The following is a 24967-nucleotide window of genomic DNA, read 5'->3' as shown; positions in this document are numbered from 1 at the left end:
TCCCTCTTCTATCTCCGTGCCTCCAGTGCCTGGCACAGGGTAACTCAAGAAAGTGTTACCTGAGTGGTAAACAGGAAGACGGCACCTCAGCCCAAGCTGCTGCTCGAACCAGAACCAAACCTGAGTGGATCCCCACCCCAGAGAGGACCATTTTCTAGGAGGGGGCAGCCCTCTTCTCCCAGTTCTGTGACCCCCTTATCATGCTCTGTGTGTGGCTCCAGACTTGCAACTCTGCACCTTTGGAAGTGACGTCCTGCATTCTCCATGGCCGGGGAGCCTCTGCCCTGGGAACTGGCTTAATGCCTTTCATGTTTCCCTCATTTTCAAGGCTTTGGCTGGAAACCTGGCTTCTCATGATTGATCCTGGTTGATTCCCATGATATTCTACAGCACCTTCCTAACCTACTGCCTTTTTGATGACTATAGTAAAAGGCCGCCCGTCAGGAAACACCATCAAACAGGAAGAAGCATCCCCTCTCCTTGTCAGCTCAAGTTGAGCATTGTAATTTACAGGGAAACCTGGTGGCTTAGGGTGTTTACCCCCCATGGAACCGGTTTCCCCTCCCATTATGAGAATGAGATAATTAAAATACTTCCCTCTTCCTTTGATATTAAATTAGGTTTGCTCAGCCCAATTGCAAATGCCGGTTTGAAAGCTGTTATGTTATTTGGGTTTCAATTTAGAGCCATCCATTTCAAAGGTTTGTTTTGTTTTGTTTTGAAATTTCTCTTCACCTGACCCTGGATTAGATATCGGGAAGGAAATAAGGAATTTATTCAAATTTGACTAGGAAATGTGCATCTCAAGCTGAGACTGGGGCTGAGGGAGCAACTGAGGCCTTGCACTTCCCCACCCCTCTAAGCAGCAGGCTTCCCAGCTTGCCCGTGAGAAAGCATGAAGAGGTGGGGCGTGAGATCTGGTTCTTTAGAGGAAAGCCACAGTCCAGCTTCTCTCCTCCACTGAGCCTTCTACCATCTCTTCCAAATGATGCCATGGCAAGATACTCCTGCCCCAGGAATATCACCCCAACGCAAACTGGCTTAGCAATAAAGAATCTGATGTCACCTACAAGGAGGGTCAGAGGGAGGGCAGGCGGAGGGTTAGTCTGTTCAGAGGCTTGGCTATGACATCAAGGACCCAGGTCCTTTCCAAATCTTCATTCAGCCATCGTTTTCTTTTTTTTTTTCTTTTTTTTTGTGGTACGTGGGCCTCTCACTGTCGTGGCCTCTCCCGTTGCGGAGCACAGGCTCCGGACGTGCAGGCTCAGCGGCCATGGCTCACGGGCCCACGCACGGCATGTGGGATCTTCCCAGACCGGGGCACGAACCCGCGTCCCCTGCATCGGCAGGCAGACTCTCAACCACTGCGCCACCAGGGAAGCCCCATTCGGCCATCTTTAATGGTGGCTTCATGCTCCGGCTGAGAGCAGGAGACTGCAGCAAGCCCAAGTTCATATCTGCACATGGGCCGTGTTAGAAGGAAGATGAGATGGGATCTCCTGCAGCACCTGCCAGTGAGAAACCCTCTCCTGGAAGCCCTCACACTTCTCTTGTCTTGTTAGCCAGAGCTGGGTCATATACTCATTCCTGAATAATCTCCACTCATGGGGGTAGGAAAACACTTGGCCAGTTGGGCCCAGCCCTCTCCCACTCATACCCCTCCCCCAGCTCATGGCTACATGGCGGGGGAATGGATTTTGGCGGGGAATAAATGCTGACAGGTAACCCAGCAGTGTCCATCACAAAGCAGTATAACACTCTTATTGAACACAAAGAAATGTACATGTAAAAAACAAAAGGAGCACTGAAATGAACCCCCAGAGTTGACCAGAACTAGCCCCAGCACTGTTTAGTTTCCTCTAAGGACAGAGTGACTTTCCCCAATCCCTTCTGGAGTCTCGAACACTGAACAATATGGTACCTGGAGGATAAGTTGGACCTGGGGTCGTTGTATAGCCCAGTGATTCTCAACAAGGGACATTTGGTAATGTCTGGAGACATTTTTGGTTGTCACCATTCTGAGATGCTACTGGCATTTAGTATTAGAGGCCAGGGATGCTTCCAAATATCTTACAAGGCACGGGACAGTCCTCCATAACAAAGAATTAGTCAGTCCCAAATGTCTACAGTTGTGAGGTTGAGAAATTGTGTTTAAGCCTGGCTTGCGTCCAGGATATTCCCACGATGCTTTGCTCCCTGGGGGAGGGGAGAGAGGAGGGTGGCTTCCCACCTAGAAGTGACGGGAAGCTGGAAAACACAGAACCAGCCGTCACCCTTCTTTCCCCTTCTCCCGCAGAACTTTTGTTTGCTTCTGACAAAAAGAGAATATAGAATGTATTTCAACTTGGCTTTGTTCCACATGAGTATCTCCCTGGAAGACTGTAAGCATTTGGAGAGCAGGGCCCTGTTTAGCACCCCTGTATCCATGCCAGCACTCGCACAGTAGGTGCTTCATAAACGTGGGTTGGAAGGAGGAAGGGAAAAGGGAGGAGAGAGCGGGTGGGAGGAAAGGCCTGGGACTGAGTAGAGAAAATGATTTAGTGGCCCAGGCCCTCAAGGCAAACCTTGGCTGCGGCTGACGAGATCAGCTGATTCTTAGCTAGGGAACAAAGACTTTCAGGGGCTGGTCAGAGAGATTCAAAGGCTCTGCTTGAGAAATTGAACCTGACCGTTCAGACCAAGCCAAAGTGTCCCTTGACAAGAGGAGGTGGGAAGGTCAGAGAAGTCAGCCCTGAGGACAGATGCAAGACGAATGGGGCCAGAGAAGGTGGCGCAGGAGGAAAGAGGAAGAGCTGGGGAAAGGTCAGAGTCAGAAATGGAAACTGTCAAAGTTCCATCTCATGATGGGAAGGGCAGGGCCAGCGGAGAAGGCGGAGCCCTGATTGGGGCTGGAAGGAGGAGGGAGTGGGGTGGCGGCCGCGCAAGGGAAAGAGGCGTAGCCAGAGGGAGGTGACCCCAAGGAGAGGGGCTACTGGTCCGAGAGCAGCCAAGGGCTCTGGGAGGACCCCTACGGCGGGCCCTTCCATTTCAGAGTGACAGACCACAACGGGAATATCTTGTCACTGTCACCTGTCAGCGTCAGCAGAATTTTCACCGGGGGCTGTGGTCTTGGATGCCAGGATTTTCACTCCAGAGACATTCGCTAAGGCCAGCTTGAGAAGGTGACAAAATATGAAAATTGCCAGAAGTCCTGGTCCACTTTGTCCCAGCAGCGCTGCTCCATAGAGACGTTCTCCTCAAAGTTAATAAGAAACTAAGAAATTAATTTCCTGTCAGTTGCCTCTGCCCGGCAGTGACAGCTCAGTCTCTCTCCATTATTGGGGGTGTATTTAAATAACAAAGGAAGTGGGGGGGGTTGGGGGTGCCACGTGCTGTGCTGGCCTTTCTGGAAGTTTATTGGAAAAGCGAGAGGAAAGTCTAGGCAATCTGGAGTGGGGCAGGAGTGCCCGGCAACGCAGCCTGGCCATGATGGGACCATCGCTTCTGAGAAGGTCACTTTGATTCTTCACTTGCTTTGTTGCGAAGTTCCAGGCACCAGCTCAGCTCGGCCACATCTTGGCTGCCCAACACCTCCCCGCGCCTCTAGAGAGAATACGCTAAGTGCAAAGCACAGCACCTTCTGCGAGGAGACCTCATGTGACATTGGAGTCACGTCAAACCTATAGTTTTACAGAAACGACTGTCAGATGGGGAGTTATTTGCCTCCAAAGTCACTGTAAGACTGACCTGGCTTTTTCAGTTCGTGACCCTAGTGGTATGGGGGGCAGAGGGGCAGAATTTGTTTCTTTGTGATTCGTCAATGGCTGAGTGGCTACTACTTGCTGGGAACAGTGTTGGGCGCCCTTTGTTATTTTTCTCATTGGATCCCCACGGTGACCCTGTCAGGTGGGTGTGACGATCCCCATTTTATAGGTGAGGGATACGAGGCTTAGAGGGGTTAAGTCACTCGCCCAAGATCACAGAGCATTTCCAGTGGCCCAGATACGGTTTGAGCCAAGGTCCGATTCCAAATCCAAGTTTTTTCCATCACCTGGCTGTAGGCGAGATAACAGACTGGTGTGCTTTTTCTATCTGATTTGAATTCCAAAGTTAGTACCCGCTACTGAAAACTGCTGACTTCATTATAACCCATCTTTGTGTCTTCATTCAACAAATAGCCAACAAAACAGATTGTTTTTTCAGAACAAGCCTTGAACAAGGTAAACTTTGGTAACTTTCTTACTAAGGGGTAAAATTGTATGTCTCATCTCTGCTGCATCACGGCTGCCAGCATAAGCCTTTCCCGGTGATACGATGTCAAAATGTGAAGGTTTTCTTCCATCGAGAGACTGAATCAAGTTCAAGGCGGAGGGTCATTCAACGTCAATGTGTTCCTGGTCTGTGTTGCTTATTTAACAGATACTAACTAAGCCCAGCTCTGGACCAGGCAGTGGCTGGACACGGGGCAGACGCAGAGCTGCCATTATGGAAGGTGGCCCTCACCAGCCCTGACACTCTGCTCCATTTCTTCTTTTCATGGCTTTTTTCCTGAATGTCCCTGAGCTGCCCGAGGCTCTTCCTTTCACACTTCCCTGTGCCTGAACCCTTGCTTCCCCCAGATCTTCCCATGGCTGGATTCGAACCATTTCAGACTCAACTCAAGGTCACCTCCTCAGAGACCTTCCCCAAGTTTCCTGGCCAAATGCCCCACTCACCCTCACCCATCACCGGCTCCTTTTATGCTCATAGCACCTGGCAATATTCAAAATCACCTCTTCCTTCGTCAAGTATTTCTAGTTTGTCTTTCCCAAGTTTTCTGAGAGCAAGACACTTAGCCTTGTTTACCGCAGACTCCAAACTTTGTCCAGTCCCTGGTACATCGTGGCTCTCGATAAGTACATGTTGAGTGAATGAATAAATGAATGAATGAACACCCTGTGAAGCGAGCACTGCGGTTCTCCCCACTCTGTAGAGAAGGAAACTGTCCCTCTAAGGGGTGCAGAGTCCTCCCCTGGAGCACCCAGCTGGGGAGTGGGTAAGCGGGACCCCCTCCTCTCAGGGTAACTGGAGACAAAGCCTAGCAGCCTTTCTCCTACACAGCGAGGGAGCGTAAAGAAATTGCTAAGGCACCTTGCTCCAGTGAGTCGAAAACCCTCAATTACAAGAGGTACTTTTTCAACTTTTGCATTTTTGCTTCGCCTTCCCATCAGCTTTCCCCCAAAAAGAGCTACAGGCTCGATTTACCTACAACCACCAGAATTAGTTGCCATCCCGGGGTAGCTAACCCCTCTTAACGGCTGCATAGCAATGGCGGTTCACAAATGCCAGCAGGTGTTTTCCTAAAGGGACTCTATCCCTCACACAAAATAGAACATTTTGAGCGAAATTTAAACACAGCTTTTGAACAGTGCTACTCTGATTTCTTCACACTTCACAAACGCTTTCTTTGCAAACATGGGTGTCCCAGTTACCCTGGGCTGGTGCCAAAGCCCTCGCCCAGCGTCTGTCTTCTCAGCTTCAAGGCAGCCGTGAGTCCTAAAAGCAAACAAGGAGGCAGAGCTGTGGACCTCACAACTGAGGAGTGTGTGTGTATGTGTGGTGTGTGTGTGTGTGTGTGTGTGTGGTGTGTGGTGTGTATGTGTGTGTGGTGTGTATGTGTGTGTGTGGAGTCTGTGTGTGGTGTGTGTGTGTGTCTGTGTGTGGTGTGTATATGTGTGTGTGGTGTGTGTGTATGTGTGTGTGGTATATATGTATGTGTGTGGTGTGTATGTGTGCGTGTGGAGTCTGTGTGTAGTGTGTGGATGTCTGTGTGGTATGTGTGTGTGGTGTGTATGTGTGTGGTGTGTGTGTCTGTGCAGTGTGTGTGTGTGTGTGGTGTGTGTGGTGTATATGTGTGTGTGGAGTCTGTATGTGGTGTGTGATATGTATGTGTATGTGTCTGTGTGTCTGTGTGTGGTGTGTATGTGTATGTTTGTGTGTTTGGTGTGTATGTGTGTGTGTGGTGTGTATGTGTGGTGTGTGGTGTATATGTGTGGCGTGTGTGTGTGTGGTGTCTGTGTGTGGTGTGTATGTGTGTCTGTGTGTGGTGTGTATGTGTGTCTGTGGTGTGTGTGTAGTGTGGTGTGTGTGCGTGTGTGCATGCAGAGGTGTTGGCCAGGTTTTGTCCATTGGCAATGGCCACCCAGATCTCTGCTGTGCGATTCCTGGGACGCCCTGAGCTTAGAGGAAAGGGTGCCATCCACCACAGCTTAGTGTGAAATTCCAGGGCCGCAGCAGGGAGTGGGTGTTGTGAGTGAGGCTGGAGCAAAGCATCCTGGTGCGGCCCTGCCCCCGCAGGTGAAATGGGCCCACTTGCAGAAGCACCCAGAAGGGCCCCTGCGGCTTCACACGCTCTGCCTTGGCAACGGCAGAAGAGATGAGGGAGGGAGTGAGGGGTGGATGGTGTGGATGCGGGCCACCAGCTGCCTGACGTCCTTGCTCTCCTCCAAAGGCACAGCCCAGCACCTGGGGCTCTCCCCCCCGCCCCCCGTGTCAGTCCAGGCTGCGCACCCCCTTCACCACCACCCCCAGGGCAGATGAGGTCCCCCAGCCATTGATTCAGCCAACGTTTGCTGGCCACCCACCGGGGAATGGATTTCCTTCCGTCGTAGACGCTGCTCTCCGGAAGCCTGGTGTTTCTTTACTTTTTAAAACTGAGGTATAGTTGATGTTCAACGTTATATAAGTTTCAGGTGTACAACACAGAGATTCACAATTTTTAAAGATTATACTCCATTTATAGTCATTATAAAGTACTGGCTATATTCCCTGTGCTGTACAATATATCCTTGCAGTGTATTTATTTTATACATAGTAGTTTGTACCACTGAGCCCCTTACCCCTATCGTGCCCCCCCCTCCCCACCGGTAACCACTAGTTTGTTCTCTACATCTGTCTGAGTCTGTTTCTCTTCTGTTATAGTCACGAGTTTGTTGCACTTTTTTGGATTCTACATGTAAATGATAACATACAGTATTTGTCCTTCTCTGCCTGACTTATTTCACTGAGCATAATGCCTTCCAAGTCCATCCACATTGTTGCAAATAAGCCTGGTGTCTGGAGAGGGAGTGTAGACTCAGTCCAAAGATCAGTGAAATGGGCAGGACCGGCCGTGCTAAAAGAGGCACAGAGGGCTGCTCTGGGGTCCAAGGAGAACGCAGTTACTTTTGGTTGGGAGGATTAGGGGACGCTTCAAGGACAACGAGGCATTGGAGCTGGGTCACGACAAGCAGGTGGAACGGGGACTTGCCGAGATGGGTGGAGGGTCCCAGGCCCTGGGAACAGAGTGGGTGGGCAGAGCAGGCTAAGTGGTCCCGAGGACTGAGCCGGGGGCCTGAGGACGGTACTTGGGAGGTGTAGACGAAGGGCAGATCCGGCCGATCGATCGTGGGGGCCTGTGTTATCGGGAGTGAGTTGCATTCACAGGAAATGAGGAGCCAGGGAAGCTTTGCGGCACTACCAGAGCTGGGACTTGGGGAAAGGGCGCTGGGAGTCAGATGGGAGGGGCTGGCTTCCAGGCAGGGACACCTGCCAGAAGGCTGTGCCAGGTTACACGGCTAAGGCTAGGAGGGCCAGACCAGGGCGGTGGCCTCGGGGACAGAGAAACGCCTCACCCTTCCTACGTTTCTACCCTCCTTCTGCCCTGCTGACATCACAGTGTCGTAGACTAGAGCGCGCGGGAGCCGCGGCCCCAAGATTACTCTGAGGCTTCCCAGCTCTGTGGCTCAGTTCTGCTTCCACTGGCAGATCCCTAGAGACCCCCGAGGAAGCTGGAGGAGGCTCTCTAGCACACCATCTGAAGAGGGATGGGGTCCTCAGCCCCCTGTTGCCCACAGCCCTCCACCCCAAGGGTGCTGTGGCATCTGCCAGGAGAGGCGACGATTCCAGGAGCTTTCGGAGTCGGTGGGCTCGCCTTCCTCTGCCCTCTGCGAGGGGCCGGCATCGGGCAGCCCAGCCTCTTGGCGGCAGCCGGCGGTTTTGGGACATGGCGCCAGAGATCAGGTCTTGATCGGTGTTGGGACCCGGGATGTCGAGCCTCGCTGGTTTGGGGGACAAGCCGGCGTTGCCTGTAAGGGCACGGGCTCTGGGGCAGGGGCGGCCCCACTGCAGCAGCTCTGCAGAAGAGGTGGCCGCTGATTTGCCTGTGTCATTAGCACAGCAGGTCCCATTATTACCCGAGGAGGCTTACAGGTTATCAGCGAGCTCCAGGAGCCAATGGAGAAGGAAGGAAGATAAAGAAGGATTTAAAAAGAAAGTAACAAAAAGAAAAACTGTAATTTCGAATCCAAACCTCGTCCTGCCATGGCTTTGTTAACCCCCGGTCACTCTTTCAAGACATAAACTGTTGAGTGCCACAATTACTTCAATGATTACACTTTATCTTGTCCTACCAAAGTGTTAAAGAGGAACTGGGGAACACATTAAAAAAACATACTGCCCAATATAATCATGATTCCTTCTAAAACAATTGCTGGAATCTCACCATTACAGTTGTCAGAGCATAAAAATCCTATAGACGCTCTATGGGTCGGGCACAATTCATTTTCTGCTGCCTCCACAGTCGGCCTATTTGTCAGTCAAGGGAGAGCTTTGGGGTTTATGTCTTTAATAGGATTTAGCGGAGGGGCTCCCCAGATGCTCCCCCAGAGCAGGGGGAGGGTGGCACATGTCCCAGCCTCCCAGACTTTCCTGCTTAGCGTACCTGCCCCACCATCGCTAGCACCGGGAAGATGCTGAACGGAAAGCACGAGCTCTAAAGAATAAGAACAGGGCCACGTTCCAGCCCACTGAGGATCCTGAGAGCCTGTTCACAGTCAAGGTTGCAAAGAAGGACAACCACTGGGAAGCCAGCCTCACTGTGAGTGCCACGTGGGTGAACAGAACCGGCTCTGGCCTTCTGCACGTCCTCTCTGTGAAGCAAGGGTGGTACAACCATTGGCTTCAGGTGGTTCCGAACCCCAGGAAGGGGCAGAGCTAGGATGCCAGCAGAGGGTGGGGGTAGGGGAGTGTCCCCTGTCCTCACTCTCTCCCTGTCCACTGGGAGACACTAGACAAGCCACAGCGTCTCTTGGCTCAGTTTTCCCAGCTGGGAATGGAAGTGGGTGGAGAAGTCGGCCTGGATGATCCCAAAGTTTCCTCCCAACTCGATCATCCTCTGTTCCAAGAGGAATATGCAGACGAGTTCAGTTCAAATCCTGGGATTTGCAGGACGCTTGAGGATCTTTCCTGCACAAATTAAAATATGTAAAGTGTCCTGATGAGGAGGTGATCGGTGATGATTAGAGAAGAGTTTGAGAGACCTGGGTGCCTCGAAGACCTGCCAGTCATCTGACACCTGAATCATCTGGCTGAGGACCAGAAATGTCCCCAGTGGCCCAGGAGAATCCCGCACATTCCGGCGACGTGGCAGGATGGGGGTGGGGTGGATAGCTCTTTGAATTCATGGACACTTAAATTACAAAATTTTTTTGGAGAAATGTGGTTTTGTTTTCTTCCGGCACTTGGAAGATAGCCAAGAATTGTCTCGGATCCTGTTGTCTGGACAAGAATGACTGGTGTTAGCTCATTCAAACCCTCCACTGGCCTGAGCATCCACTGGAGATAAAGATGCTTCTCGGGACTTCCCTGGTGGTGCAGCGGTTAAGAATCCGCCTGCCGATGCAGGGGACACGGGTTCGAGCCCTGGTCCAGGAAGATCCTACATGCCTCGGAGCAACTAAGCCCATGCGCCACAACTACTGAGCCAGCGCTCTACAGCCTGCGAGCAACAACTACTGAGCCCACGTGCCACAGCTACTGAAGCCCGCGTGCCTAGAGCCAGTGCTCCACAACGAGAGAAGCCACCACAATGAGAAGCCCACGCACTGCAATGAAAAGTAGCCTCCTCTCGCCACAACTAGAGAAAGCCCGTGCGCAGCAACAAAGACCCAACACAGCCAAAAATGAATATAAAATAAATTTTAAAAAAAAAAGAAAAGAAAAGATGCTTCTCCAACATTTGAAAAGAATTCCTTACCTTTGCCCCGATGGGCTCCTGTCTAAGAATTATACTTCTCAAACAAGCAATGTCTGAATCAATTTGGTTTTGGTCCACATACAAGTCCCCAAAAATCTTAGGGAAACATTATCTGTAGCAATATTGTGAGACAAAGTAACACTGGTTTGAGAAGTCGGTCATGAGAATACTCGGCAGTTTTGAAGGTTTACCATGTGTCAGGCACTGTTCAAATGCTTTATTTATTTAGCCTTCACAACAAATTCGTGCAGTAGGTATTATTATTCTGTCCATTTTAGAGGTGAGAAAATTGAAGCAGTGAGATGTGCTTGCCTAAGGCTCACGGCTGGGAAGTAACAGAACCCAGACTCAAACCCAGGCAGTGGTCTCCAGAGCACAACTCTGGACCACTCTCCCTCACCGTCACTTTTAGCTTCAGACAGACCTGGGCTCAAGGCGGGGGGTGGTTGGTGGGCCACTTAATTCTCCCTTCGTGTTCCTGATGTGTAAAGCAGAAATGGTGATCCCCAGTGTGACTTTGTGCAGGTTCAGTGTGCTAAGCCTGTGAAGCACTTAGCACCCAGCACCGGAACATACAGGTGCTAAATAACTGGTAGCTCTCAGTAACCATAGTGATGGTGGTTCTTGTAACTAGAGGACAGTCTGAATTGTGTAGTGGCGAGAGCAGTGACTTAGCAAAAGGAAGACATGGTCTGTTTAGGAGTTAGATCTCTTTGTTGATGCAACAGAAAATTCAGCTTGAACTGGCTTCAGGATAAGAGGAAATTTGGGTGCTCAAGTTACTGAAAAGTCTTGAGGTGGACTGGCTTCAGGCATGTCTGGATCGAGGGGCTCGGTCAATGGCATGGAGGCTTACAGTCTCTTCCCCTGGGCTCTGCCTCCTCCACGGGGCTTCCTTCTTGGACTCCATGTGCTGGCAAGAGATGGCTTCCAGGAACTCTAGACTTCATCATCTCAGGTTCAGGTCCAGCAGGAAAGAGCATCCCTGCCCCCCAGGGGCTCCAGCCAGGTCCAGCCATTAGCTCTGATTGCCTCTGGTTGGGACTCATGGCCAATCCCCATGGCCCAGAGAATGCAGGGCTCCGATTGGCCAGCCTGAGTCACATGATCCATCCCCGGACTGAGTCAGGGAGGGGTGGCTTGCTCCCTAAAGAACACTTGGATGCTCTTACCGTGAGAGCACCAAACGCACCAGAGCCACATTCAGCTCTGCCACCCATTAGCCAGGTGGCAGATCACAGGGCACCTCTCAGTCAGAGGGGGCTCATGGGGCCGATGGGGATGGTGGCATGTGCTCATCTTCCTCCAGAGCCATTGTGAGGAGCAGACGGACATGAGGGGCTCCAGAGTATGTCCGTCACTCTGGAGACACCTGGATGACCGCTTGGGGCCACTGTCTTCTGATGGGGTTGACCCACTGCCTAATGGGGCAGGGAGGGGCCGGCCGTGGGCTTGGCTTCCAGCCTCCCAGGAGGACATGGCCAGTCTAAGCCATAAACAGGGCCTCTGTAAGGCTAGTGAGCGGGGGTCATGTAGCCTGTAGATTTGGCTCCTGGGAGAGGAAAGGGGGTCAGAAGAGGGGGAGTGCAGCCCTCTGACAGCTGATCACCCAATGCCTAGCTGTCCCACACTCCATCCTGCTGGGCCCAGGCTGCCCACCCTGAGCACGATTCCTTCCCTCGAGCTCTACATCCCAGAGAAATGCCCAAGGCTTCTTATCCCAGGGTTGGTTGGAGCAACTCTTGCAGTGATTTCTAATATGCCAAAAATGAATTCAAGGTGAGAGCAGACGACGCAGGAGACAGAAAAGGAACCTCATCCAGGCTCAGGTTTGCCAACTGCAGGGCGACAGTGGCCCATGTCCCTGGCCAGTGCCTGGCGAGCAGGAAGCAGCAGGCAGTTAACACCCCGGCTGCCACTCCCAGCCTGGATCCACCCCAGTGGAGGCACTGAGCATCATGGTACCTCCAGCCACTGGGTCCCAGGGAGAGATGACCCCCGATATCCTGACCTCCTTCTGTAACTCCTTACAGGTCAGCCATCCAGGAACTAATGTCGCCCATTAAAAAACAAAAAATCGATTTCTGTTTTTCAGCCCATTTCTCCCTGGGGGTAATGAGTCTCCTACGTTACCTGCCCGCTGTGCAGAGTTTGTGCCACAAATGACTCCCTGAGCTCCAGGGGGGGACCCATATTCTTAGTATTCAGGGAGCTGGAGAAAAAAACACACACGTTCACCTTCTTCTCCTTTTTCTGACCTGAGAGACTTTGAGTCACATTTCCCCTCGGCTTTTGTCTTTCTGACCAGAAAAATCCGTATCTCTTTTTCCCATGGCCATCCATCCCTCCTGGAGTGATGCTCCCCTCTCCCATGCATTCGCGGCCCCAAATCAAGGCTCCTGATAAAGAGCCCTCGTGTCAGACTCTCTGGGCTTGGTCCTTCCTGGTCCCAGCAACGACTCTGGACAGTGGCTTCCAGAAACCCCAGGGGTCTTCCTGAGTTGATGGGTGGCAGCTCAGCCCCACCAGCCCCCACAGGCAATTTGTTTTACTCTCCCTGAGCACACTGCCCTGCGCTTTGCCCACACTGGGCTCCATCTGTCACTTTGCATCCACTAAATAGATCCTCTCGTGACCCATCGCAAATGACTCGGCACTTCATCACCCAGGACAGTTTAGCGTCATCTGCAAACGTGGAGATTTTATTGGGCATTTCTTCCCCCAGATCATGCAGGATGATTTTAAGTAAGGCAAGTCCTGGCCCTGAGCCAGTGTGAATCTCCTGGCTTCCATTTGTCCATCCAAAAATGTGACCACACATCCCGCCCCACAGGTACGGGGGTGCAGTGGGGTCCCGCTGCACGATTAAACGTCCTCCCCAGCGGCATCCTCCAGGATGGCTTAATCTTCCAGGGGCCTTTGGATAGAACTTGCTCAGAGGCTTCCAGAATGTCTGGATGGACGGCATCCTGGGCTTCTCTTTGAGCCCAAGCGTCTTTATCTGCTCGGGGCGAGTGGCACATTCTTCTTTACTTCAGCCGTCCCCAGGTGGCCGGGACAGTGACAGGCGTGATTTCCCACAATTAGTGTGTTTTTCCTACATCACCTGTGGGTTAAAGAGGACAGAGCAGGCCAGTCCCTAAGCCGGCAGGGTTCCCGGAAGCCCACACCAGGTGAAAATTGTTTAACTATATTCCCATGACTGGAAAATTCTGGTAATTGTGTAACAGCGGTGGCGGCAGCAGTAGCACTGAGCAATCACCCAGGGTTTTTCATCTTCAGACCACTTTATCCACATTAACTAATTAAGTCTTCCAGCCTCCCTCCGAAGCAGGGAAGGGCTGCCGTCCCCCGACTCCCCCCGGTGCTTACGTGGGCTTAATGAGGGCCGCCCGGCTGAGGGGCCACGGGAGCTCCCCCGGGGCTGCAGGCCTCTGCCCCCACTTGGAGCAGGAGGGGAAGCCCAGTGTGAGCCCCCCAAGCCTCTCCCAGGCATCACCCCCCCGCCAGGTCCCCCGCCCTGCTGAGCGCTGGCAAAGGAGCAAGGAGGTTGTCTGTGTCCCCTGCCCTGCTGGACTGGACCGGGGGATCCGGTACCCAGCCCATGAAGGGGGCCTGGCTCCCAGGAAATGTGCAGATGACAGCTGGTTTTGCCTATTACTGGGGGCTCCGGGGTGCCTCTTTTGTTTCCTACTCTCCCTCTTTTCTCTCTTTTCTTGCTTCTTCAACAGGCCCCAACTTTGGGTACCTGGGTCTGCCCCCCCAGTCGCCAGGTGCTCAGTTGCGGCTACCCCTGCCTTCACCCCACGGCACTGCCTGACCACAGAGGGTGTCCTGACCACCGCAGGCCCTTGCTGTGGAGACAGGGGTTCTGCTGCCTTGGCCCTGCCCTGCAGAGCTCACAGGCCAGCCCCATCCCTCTTCCCAGCAGCTCCCCGCACCCCACAGGCTCCCTGGACCCATTTTCACTCTAGCACAGATGCTAACTGGGCCGCTGATGCCCAGGGCACCGAGGCTGGGCACACAACCCTCCATCCACCGTCCAGCGAGTTCCCTCAGAGCCTCAGGGCCCCAGTGGAGGGCAGGCGCAGTGATACGGGCTTGGGGATTGGGGCTTGGGGCTTGGGGCTGGGTTGAATTGTGGAGCCCTGAGCGTGAGAGTCTGCATCCCTCAAATACGTAACAATGGCACCTGCTTCTGTGGGCTGTTGAAGGGAGTGAATGAGGAATGCTTCATGGGGCTTGAAGTGGGGGCCCGCACCCAGCTGACACTCAAAAGCAGTCTTTGCAAACAGAGGCACCCAGCGGGAGGTGCGCGCTGGAGGTACAGGCACGGTCCTGCCGCCTGAGAAGCACCCAGCACACACCCCGGGATGGTAGTAAAACGTGGACTTGGTCATGGGAGCACGTGAGTTTCCCCAGCTGGGGAAGAGCGAACCAGGAGGGGAACAGCAGGCTGCAGGGGCCGGCAGACCCCAGGAGACCTGATGGGCACAGTGGCCCCACCTCGTGCCTTTATCCAGAGCGGCGAACAGGTGCCAGGCCGCCCAGGGCAGCTGGAGTCCAGGCCAGAGGATTTTTCTCGGCCTTGCAGTGTGGTGACACCCCCGGCCCTGAGCTGCCTGGTATCATCATTTATTCATTCCCTAATAAATCCTGCCCTTCTTTCTGCCTGCTCTGCACTCCTGTTTTATGGGCGCCCACCCTCGGTCATGGGGAAGGCTCTGCCTCTGAAGATCAGGCCTGTGGGGCTTTCAGAATCTGCATCAATGATGCTGATAGGATGAAGGCAATCACAGAACGGGCTTGCGCCGCAAACGATGCTGATTTACTCTCTGTCTCCCTCCCCCCGGGCTGGTGGTGCGCAGACCCGTCCCCCTCCCCCGGCGGCAAGTGGGGAGGTGTGTGGCCACTATTACATGCTGTTATGACTTTCTGGGTAATGTATACATTTTCACGATCACACAGCCTCTCTCCTTCATTTTTCATGAGAACTGGCATGAGATTAATGACCAAGCCACAGAAGAAACGGAGCACCACACCACCCTGATTTATCGAACGCTTAGCGTTGACGCAGCTGCAAACAAGGGTCAAACAGATGTTGCAGCTGCATTTTGCTTTAACAAAACCAACAGCTTTTTGCATTTTTAACCACTTCTTGCGCCACTGTCCTGCTTACTCCACAGAAAGGGAAGCTGCCTCTTCCTTCCCAGCGGACGGTAGGGTCCTGGGCTGGGGCTTCAGGACCCCCGGCATCCAGCCACCTGGTGCCCAGCGCTGGCCATGGCCGAGAGGACGTGAGCTCCCCAAGCCTCTTGCTCTGGGCCACTTGAGTCTCTGGTGAAATCGCGCTACTTTCAGCCCATTCCAGGGTCTGTGGTACAAACCCTGGAGCAGGCTTGAGCTGCAGGAGGCGCAGGGCTCAGCTTCCCCGCCGCAAACTGGAACGCCTCCCCACCTGCATCGCAAACCGGTAACAGATTACGGAACGCCCATTCGGATCGGCTGTGGGTCAGGGCCCTTGCCTCCGGAGCCCCTTACCTGCCTCCCCTCTCTCCAGCAAGGTTAAGGCCACTTGTACTCATCTCCCCCATCCTAAAGAGCAGGCGCTAAGGCTCGGCCAGATCAAGTGTCTGCCCACCGCGAGCACTCCTGCACCTCAACCCTCAGCCCTCAGAGCCAGAAGCCACAGGAGCTGTGGGCGTCTCCTCCAGGCTGGAGGTCAGGGCTTCCAGGGGCAAGCTTGGCATCCCTGCCGCCCCCAGTCTCCGTGCCACCCCCATCCACCCTGGCTGCCACCAACCTGGGCTTCCCACGTCTCTCTGCTGAGCGCCTCGGCCTATTTCGTTCTCTCTCTCCTTCTCTCACCCTTCCGCCACCTCCCCCTCCTGCCCCAGCCCTCCAGGCCCGGGTTCTGCCACGGCTGGGGGGACTGAGTGCGGTTCCCCCTCGTGGGAGCCGTGCGGAATAGGCCCGTGGGAGCCGTCAGAGAGACACCTTGCAGCCCTTCTCCACCTGCCGCTCCCCCGACCGGCTGCGTCCGCCTCGCCCCGGGCACCAGGGTCTAGAAATCTGTAGGGTCTGCTGCAAGAGCTTCTGCGGATTAAGCCGCATCACAGGTGCCGCCACTGGCGCCCTGACTGCCCCCTCCGCCGCCGCACCGGCACTAACACCGCACAGCAGCGCTAACCCTGGCGGAGGAGCGGACGGGGGATGATTTCTTGTTCAGTATCCCCTCCTGAAAGCCCCGTCACTGTCATTAAGAAGGTTAAATTCGCTGCCTCCTCCGCCAGCCCCCGTGCCCTTCTCCTGCCTGTCCCTACCCCACCTTTACGCACTCAGCCCCGGTCCCAGGCCTGCCCTCAGGGACCCCAGAGGCCCAGGGTACCCAGATCAGGAAGGACGGCCCACGCGTGAAGGGGAGACAGAGTCCCCCGCCCTGGCCTCTCACCTGAGCCCCTCAGTCTTTCCAACAGGAAGCCCCACGCCACACCCCGGGTTGGGGAAGAACTATAGTCGCAGCTGCTGGGAAAGGGGGGCTCTGGGGAGGAAAGGGCTGTGGGGACAGTGCGCCCAATCGGTCAGGCGTTTCCTTAGAAACCTGGCCGTCCCCTAAAAGCAGCTCGAACGCCCGGCGAGCCTCAGGCCAGGCCAGGGAGGGGCCCCAGGGGAAAGGGACCCAGGAAGCATTAAGGGCCCTTGTCTTCCAACAGCTGCCGGAGGCGCTTTCCCTGGGCTCTGAATTCCCTCAGAGGTTCCCAAACTGTGTTCCAGAGGACACTAGGGTCCCAAGAGGTGCTCAGGTTCAAGGTCACATAGGCTTGGAAAACCTGCCCACAAAATGCCCACCAAGAGATCCTCCTGCACAGGGTGCCGCCAAGGCTCTGACAAGTCCTGCAGCCAAGGAGCTGGTTTAACTTTAGCCCAGCATTCTCTCTGTGGAGCATTCTCAACCCCTCCTGTGCCGCTGGAGGTAAAGGTCCCCAGCTTGTTCTCCTGGCTCCCATTTGTTCCCCCAGCTCAGGTGAAAGGCTCCAACTGGAAAAGATGCCCTAGGAGACAAAGTCTAGCTCGGCCCCCAGAGATGCCCTTCCAGCAGCTACAGCCCACGGTCCTCTGCCTGGCAGCCCCGCAGCTGGAACCACGTTGATAGCAAGTCCAAACCTCGCATTTCCCAATAAAACCTGAGAAGGAGCTGGTTGAGGACCAGCTGAGCCTAGCACAGAGGGGCCGAGAGCTCCTGGGCCTCTCGGCGGCTACCGCCCCCTTCCAAGGTGGGGACAATTCCTCCCCCTCCCAGGCCGCTTGTCCTCTCCTCGCAAGTCTGTCTGTCCCTCAGGAAGGATAGCTGGGGTGGGGAGAGGGCTCCAGGGACCCATACCACCCGCCCCAGCCAGGCCAGCGCCCCTGGGGCAGCTCAGCTGTCACCCACCTCAGCACTCAGCAGGTAGGCAGAGCATCTCCGGTGTGCCAGCCCCGCTCTGGGCTCCAGGAACCCCCCCGCCACCGAGCAAGACAGAGCCCGGCCACCGGAGCTCTCGCTTCTAGGTGGGAAAACAGGCCAAAGCCAGCAGAAACCGCTCAGAAATGAGAATTGGGCGTGGGTGCTGTAAAGAAAATAAAGGATGCAAAGGTAGTAGGGCCCGGGCGGGGGCAGGGTGGCACCATGTCTGAGGGGGTCTCTGAATACGGCGTCCAAGAGGAGGTGGCATTGATGCTGACGCCAACGGGTGGCACAGAGCCTACCAGCCAGAGAGCACAGCTCAGGAGAGAACGCACGCGGCAGATTCGGGGAACGTGGGTGGCAGGAACGGGGCGTGAGTGGCTGGAGAGGAAAACAGACGGCGGGGCCCTGTGACCGTGTCAGGAGTGTGGGGCTCATTCTCAGAATCAGAGGGTCAGGCCTGCTGGGGCTGGGAGAGGGATGGGGAGGGAGGGGAGAGAGGAAGTGAGGAGATGCCGGGGGAGGGGCCCGGACTGGGTGGTCTCCTGGGAGGTAGGGCTGAGTGGGTGGGGCAGGCTTACCTGAGGGGGAGAATTGACAGAGCTTGGTGATGGACGGATTGGAGGGAGAGGAAGTGAGGAGAAGGGCTTTGACCTGGGCCGCTGAGGGCAGGGGGTGTCATTGGTCATTGGGTGGAGCCCGGGGTGGGCCAGCTGTGGGGAGCGGCCGTCAGGCTGGGCCACGTGAGCCGGGGGCATTTTGAGGTCCCAACAAGAGCTATCGATGGGCAGTGGGACAGGTGAGCTTGGAGCAGAGCCGGGAGGTGGGGCTGGACGGAGAAATCGAGGAACTCTTGGAACGTGGTGGGCTGAAGGCCGTGAAGCTGGCGGAGGGTGCTAAGGGGGGTGGGGCATGAAGGCCCAGCTGCGAGGCCTGGAGAGGAAGGGGCGTCACGACAGTAAGAGGAACGTCGGGGCAGACGGACTGTCAGCAAGAAGGTGCGTGTTGTAAGTGTGTAGACTGCCTGCCAGGAGCCGACTCCGGTCGTGCTCTCCGGAGAAACACCAGGGCTTTGTTTGTTTCGGGGTTTGGTGACACCTAGGAGTTAGAGCAGCGGGACCCTGTATGGACGGGACTTCGCACCTCGCCAAGGCCCCATCATGGCCCCTGCTGCAGCCTGATGGTGGGCAGGGGAGGGGGACAGCCTGTGTCCTTTTACAGGTGAAGAACTTGAGGCACCAAAAGGGAGGGAGGGGGTCTCCTAGTCCGTGGCTCTTTCCAGAAAGTTACGGAAGTTCTCTGAGACGTTCACTTATCCACAGCTTCCCCTCCACAGCAACCCTATTGGGCTCCCAGACAGGCCTCCTGGACACATGGCAGGGGGGTCATTTCCAAGGCCACCGTCTCCTCACGGGGACGGCCTCTTGCATCCTCATGGACATTCTGTAGCCCGGGGAGGAGCCTCTGGATGCGACCTGCGACCTGCAAAGTCTGACGTGGGTGGTAAACCCCAGGGAACCATTAGAGGATGTCAGCCCGGGGGTGGGGGTGGGGGAGGGTAGGCAGGCCGGCTCCACAGCCGTCCAGAACCGAGAGTCTGGGTGGGTCTGGCGGGGGGTGTCCTCGTGTCCCCTGGAGCCAGCCTGCCCCTCCCTGCCGACAGCTCCGCACTCCCTGAGGATCTGACAATGTTATAAGCCCCCCATGAAACTGAAACGTTGGGACTCTACGCCTAATATATATTTCTGCCAGAAACACCCAATAAAATGTACAACTAGTGAATAAAATCGCAACGTTGCCAAGAAGTGATGTGTGCCCCCAATTTCCAAAAATACCTCAATCGCTCTGTGTCTTAAAACCAGCCTCAAGCCAGGAAGCCGTTATTTAAAGTTCAACTCAGGAGCTTCGGCCTCAGGAGCTCCAGGCCCTGGGATGGAATTTGCGTTAAAGATATAAAGCATGACGCAGGCTGCTTCTGCATTGAAGAATCCCAAACCCAGCCTCCTTGATCCCGTAAGGGACTGGGGCCTTCTCCTAATTGTATCAAGGCACAAGGCCCAGGATGGAGGCTCCTGGGAAGGCGATGTACGTGTTGGGCGCATCCCCTGAGTTGAAAGGGGCCACAGTGGATCTTGAATCTTTAAGTCCCTGGCTACAGATGTGGGGTCCACAGACCACCGGGTCTGTGCGCTCCTGCAATGCAGCGTTGATGCGCCTTGGGGAGTTCTTCTGGGCTGGGAGTGGAGAAGCCACAGCTTTCAGCAAATTCTCAGAGGCCTTAGACCCAGAAAAGGTTAAGAACCAGCCTTGCCTCTTAGCTTCCTACGAACACCCTGTGTTCAGAGAAGCTGCCCTGCCCTTCGAAGACACAGAAAATCAAAACCAGGTGTCAGCTGAGCACAAGTCTGGGAAGAGTACGGATAGAAGATCCAAAGTCAGCCTGATTCAACTCTGCAAAAAAGAAATGAACAGCAGGCATTGCCAGATGCTGTGATAGCTCCCGGGCACTGTCCCTGTGCTTGAGCAGATGAAGGAAGCTTACAGACTCTTAACACAATCTCTACCCAATCTCCACCCTGCTGTGGTGGAGGTACCGAGGGTGAGGTATCCAGAAAGGCTTCCTGGAGGAAGAGGCGTCGAGCCTGTGCCTGTCCTCAAAGAGTAGGTGGAGGCTGGTTATGCAGAAATGGAGCTGGACCCTGAAGGAAGGAATGGGACTTCCTGAGATAGGAGAGTCTGGGTACTGTGGGGCAGGAGCTCAAGTTCTGGGGGTCTCGGTGCATGGTTTCTGTGCCCTTTGCTTCCCAGGCCCCCGCCTGCCCTCCCACTGCCCTGGCTTCCCACAGCTTTTCCAGGTGCCCAGGCTGCGCTCAGTGGGGCAGTGGGGCAGGGAGCTAAGGGCCTTTCATTTCCCAGACATCTGGCATCCTGGCTTCCTCCCGCAGGGCTGGGCGTCTGCTCCAGGGGCTGTGATCAGAGGAAGCCCTGAGTGGCCTGCGGGCCCCTGCATCCCTTTGATCCCTACTCTGTCTTGCTCAGTGGCTGACGCTGCCGTCTGGACAAGCACAGACTCAGGCAGGAGCTCCCAGCCCAAGGAGGCCAGTGTGCTGGTCGGTAGAAAGAACAGAGGGCTGGGACACAGGGAGGATGGCTCCCCCTCTCCTGGGCTACCCCATCCAGGCCACGGGCATGACAGATCTACCTAGCCCACCTGCCTCTTGGGCATATTGCAAGGACGAATTTATATATGAGATGGGAAGGCAGTTAGCCCGGGCGAAAAAGAGGTCACCAGATGTCTTGGCAGGACCTGAAAGCAGAGTCAGAACTGTGGCTTCCAGCCACAGCTCTGTGCATTGCCAGGCACACAGCTTTGGGCAAGTCACAACTTCACTGGGCTTTCGGGGTCCTCATTGCAGACAGAAAGCGCCCTGCCCAGCCCTGCCCTGCACTGCCCTGCCCTGCCCAGCCCTGCCCAGCCCTGCCCCGCCCAGCCCCGCCCAGCCCTGCCCTGCCCAGCCCTGCCCAGCCCTGCCCTGCCCAGCCCAGCCCAGCCCATGTCCCCAGCTTGCATGGGCACCAAATGAGCTAATGGCTAGAAAGTGCTTTGAAAAGAATAAAGTGCCTTGAGGATGTCAGGGATTATCATTGTTATTAAGGGGCGTGATTACCGCAATCCAGAAAAGCTGCCATTAACGAGAAACCTCCTGTTCGTGTTGATTTAATTTCCTGGTTAACTGAGCGTTGGCAAGAAAAAAAACTCTACGTTCCAGCCCTTATTGAAAATCTTTTAAAATTATACCAGTGTACTTTCCTGCACCGGTCATGGAGTCGTCTCGAGTCCTTATTTATTAACGCACTGATTGAGTCACATATTCATGTATTACTCTGGCTCTGATCAGATCTTAAAAGGTGACCGCAGACCCAGGCTCCTCTGTGCCGGGGTCCTCGCGCCCGCCCAGGACTCGGGGTTGGGTATCCGGAGGGAGAAACCGAGGAGACGTATCTGGCAAATAGCACAGGATGGGACCTTCCAAGTGGCTTTTCCAGAGTTCCCTGCAGCACCTTGATATATTATTATGCATTTCCTTACGGTTCAAGAAATACTTTCTGATTGGGCTAGGAGGTTTTTCTGCGTTTATTCAGATGCATTATAAAGTGACATGGCTGCTTTCTTTTTAACAACTTTGTCAGGACTGACAAGACCCAATAAACAGCCTCACCCTCTGGGGGGCCACGGAAAGCCACAGAAGGGCCTGTGCTCTTTGCAGTGAAGCTGCTGCCCCACAGAGGCCCCCGTGGTGTGTTGCTATCAGAGCTGGTGCTGGGTGGAGAGCGACGCAGTCACCTTGAATTGGATCTGATGGCAAGAGGCTGCCCCATTTCAATAAAACCACTTGGGGACAAAACCGTGCTTTCACCATCTTCACGGGGAGAGTTCTTTCCATTCATAAGCTCCGGAGAGATTTCCAAGGAAGATTTTCCAGAGGTTCCAAGTGACAGCTGCCTCCTGGGCGATGCTTAGAGGTGCTTGTGCAGGGAGACCACAGGCTGAGGGGCAGAGGGGCATCCAGTCCTTAGAAGTGGATGCCTTGGACTTCCCTGGTGGTCCAGTGGTTAAGACTCTGTGCTTCCGCTGCAGGGGACACGGGTTCGATCCTTGGTCAGGGAAGTTCCTCATGTCACACAGGGTGGCCAAAAAAAAAAAAGATGCGGGTGCCTTAAACTCTAGGACCTCCGTTTCCCCCTTAAGAAGAGGGTGGTGGTGATACCTGTCAGGGACGTCCAGGGACCTGCAGTGAGGAAGTGCGTGTAAAGAGCGGAGCAGGGGCTGGTGCTGCTGGGGCAGCTGTGGGCGTAGGTCTGGGACATGAGGCTAGATGTACATTTAACTTCATGTGTGGTCCTTAGTTACACATGAATCCGCCCACATGTAGAGCAGTGGGTCTCAACTGAGGCCAGTTTTGGCCTCCGGGGGGTAACAGGCAATGTCTAGAGATTTGGGGGAGGGGGCGGGGTTTAATGGAATCTCACCAGAGGCCCGGGGTGCTGCTGGGTGGTCCCCCACCGCAGACAATGATCTGGTTCCAAGGGTGAGTGGTGCCCAGGTTGAGAAAGCCCGGCGTGGAGATGCTCAGCCTGTCTGTACCTGCTGGCGTGACCTTGGGCAGGCTCCGTACCACCCTCATGCTACCAGTGTCTGTGCTCTCCCCCCAGAACCCCGACATCGTCCTGGTGCACTACCTGAATGTCCCGGCCATCGAGGACTGCGGTAAGCCCTGCGGGCCCGTCCTCTGCTCCATCAACACCGACAAGAAGGAGTGGGTGAAATGGACCAAGGAGGAGCTCATCGGGCAGCTGAAGCCCATGTGTGAGTAGGCGCGGCTGGTCGGCCAGGGCCACCCAGGCAGGGCCAGAGGTCCTCCGGGGCCTGGGGATCCGGGGGCGGGAGCCCCATTCTGCTCGGATGACAGTGAACTTAGCTTTTACAAGGACCCTGCCCAATTCCACCCGGTCCTCGGGGGCTCCCTAGGCGACGGCCAGGACCCAGATATCAGCCCACATTACAGATGAGAAAAGTGGGTTCCAGAGCACAAAACCCGTGGGCGAGGAGCAGAGTGGAGAGCGCCTGGGACCTCTGTCTTGCAGGCCACACACAGGGGCGCGGTGGCTGTCCGGGGAGGGAGAGGCCCGTGGCCCGCGGCCAGGCTGGCCAGGCTCCTGCCCTTGGCCCATCTGCTCCTGGACACGGGGCACCCTTGGCTCCCAGACAGGGAGGCACACAAGTAATGGGAACTGAGCTGGATTTCATTTTGTCAGCAAAGTGACGCTGCCGGGAGCATCTGTCAGGAGCAGAGCTCTGAATGCAAAACACCAAGCGTGTCCGCAAAGCCGGGACGTGGCCGGCGCCTGGTTTCCACAGGCAGCCGGCGGGGGCTCTCGGTGGCATCTCCTGCCGCCTGGACGGAGCGCTCAGGGAGAACAGACCCGGGGAAAGCCGTCCAGGGCACAGGGCCCTGGGTTCCGGAACGTTGATCTTTGAGGCTCAGCGCAAAGACCTGTCATCATACCAGACCTCAGGGAGCAGGTCAATGCGGCCGCCAGAACCTGTGGCCCCCTTGGAAGTCGGGCTGCGGGGAGGAAACACATCCAGGGAGCAGCTGAAATGTCCTTTCCTGGGCGCAGCGAGTGCCCGGTCACTGAGTGTCCATGCTGAGGCCACGTGGCACCTGCGGTGACCAGCTCATCCTGAGAAGCCTTCAGTGCTCAGATGGGAGGATCCCCCCACCAGCCACAAGGTTGGGGATGGGGTCGGGAGGGACAGGGTTCTGGGTAGGGAAGTGGACCCCCAATAGGCTGATGGTCCAGCCCGCCTGGGGGCTGGACCCCAAGGCTGAAGTCCACCCCCATGCTGTCCTCCTGAGCCGTGTGCCCGTGGGGAGGCTCCGGCCAGCTTGGCCTCACTGCCGCCACCAGGAACTAAAGCCAGGAGGCCCAGGGCCTTCCAGGCTCAGGCTGTGCCCAGTGGAACCCTCCTCAACTGCAGCTCTGACCAGAGCCGCCCTGTTGAAGCCACCTGGTACCCTCAGGACGGAGCATGAGCTCCTGGGTGGGCCCGCAGCTCATCCACCTGCGGACCCCACGCCACTGCCCCTGCCCGGGGAGACATCAGAATGAAGTCAGCCTCCTTAACCAGAAGAGGACACGCAAGCCTCCTCAGAGCTCTGCGGAGCACCCAGAAACTTGGGAAACATCCCAGCTAATTCCCGTGAACCTTTGCCACCTGCCGCTCCTCGGGGCCCCGCCCCATGCTGGCACGTGGAAGGCTCTCTGTAAATATCTGTGAGGGGGCCTGGGTAAGCGTGGCTGGGCCCAGCTTGATCCGCTCTCCGCAGGGGCCCGAGCACCTGACAGAGGTCCCCGGTGTCCAGGCCCTGAGAGCCGGAGCTGCCCAGTGGCACCCCTCCAAGGCCAGGCCAGGGACTGGGGAGCAGGGCAGTGGTGCTGGGTCTGCTCTGCCGCCCCGCCCACCCATGCCTTCCATTCCGGGGTGTCTAAATGTGCAGGGCTTGTACTTGACCTTGGGTTTCCTCCCCCAGAGCTGCCCACACTTCCTCTTTGGCAGAGCCTTGGCTGGGTGGGAGCAATGGCTCTGATAACCGCTGGCACTGGCACCACCCTGCCAGGCCAGTCGAGTCCGGGCAGCCAGGAGCTGCAGGTGCGCACCTGGTTCTGTGACTGCTTCGCTGTGTGACCTCAGGCCAATCACTCACCCTCTCAGAACCCTAGTTCCCTTTCTGGAAAGTGAGGGAACGCCTTTTAAAAGTCTGCAGTGCATCAAGGAAATTATGTAAAACTACAACAAACACCCCATAAAGTTAATCACACTTGAGTCCCTGGTGTCCAGACACGAGAGCAGCGTGGTGCAGTCACTCAGGGTGTGTGTGTGTGTGTGTGTGTGTGTGTGTGTGTGTGTGTGTGTGTGTGTGTGT

The 24967-nt window shown here is 55.6% G+C and overlaps 1 protein-coding gene across 6 annotated transcripts in view; it reads left to right on the top strand.

Moving 5' to 3' along the window:
- Positions 1 to 24967, top strand: part of CAMTA1 (calmodulin binding transcription activator 1) — an 823330-nt gene that overhangs the window by 689204 nt on the left and 109159 nt on the right. For all 6 annotated transcript variants that reach the window (XM_029227275.1, XM_029227277.1, XM_029227281.1 and 3 more), the window contains one exon: positions 22692 to 22845. In XM_029227275.1, coding sequence (XP_029083108.1) covers positions 22692 to 22845 — 154 coding nt within the window. The remainder of the gene's footprint in view (positions 1 to 22691; positions 22846 to 24967) is intronic.

This window comes from Monodon monoceros, unplaced genomic scaffold (genome assembly GCF_005190385.1).
Source record: "Monodon monoceros isolate NGI ecotype Baffin Bay Population unplaced genomic scaffold, NGI_Narwhal_1 Super_Scaffold_18, whole genome shotgun sequence".
Classification (NCBI taxonomy): domain Eukaryota; kingdom Metazoa; phylum Chordata; class Mammalia; order Artiodactyla; family Monodontidae; genus Monodon; species Monodon monoceros.
This window is presented reverse-complemented; position numbering and strand designations above follow the sequence as displayed.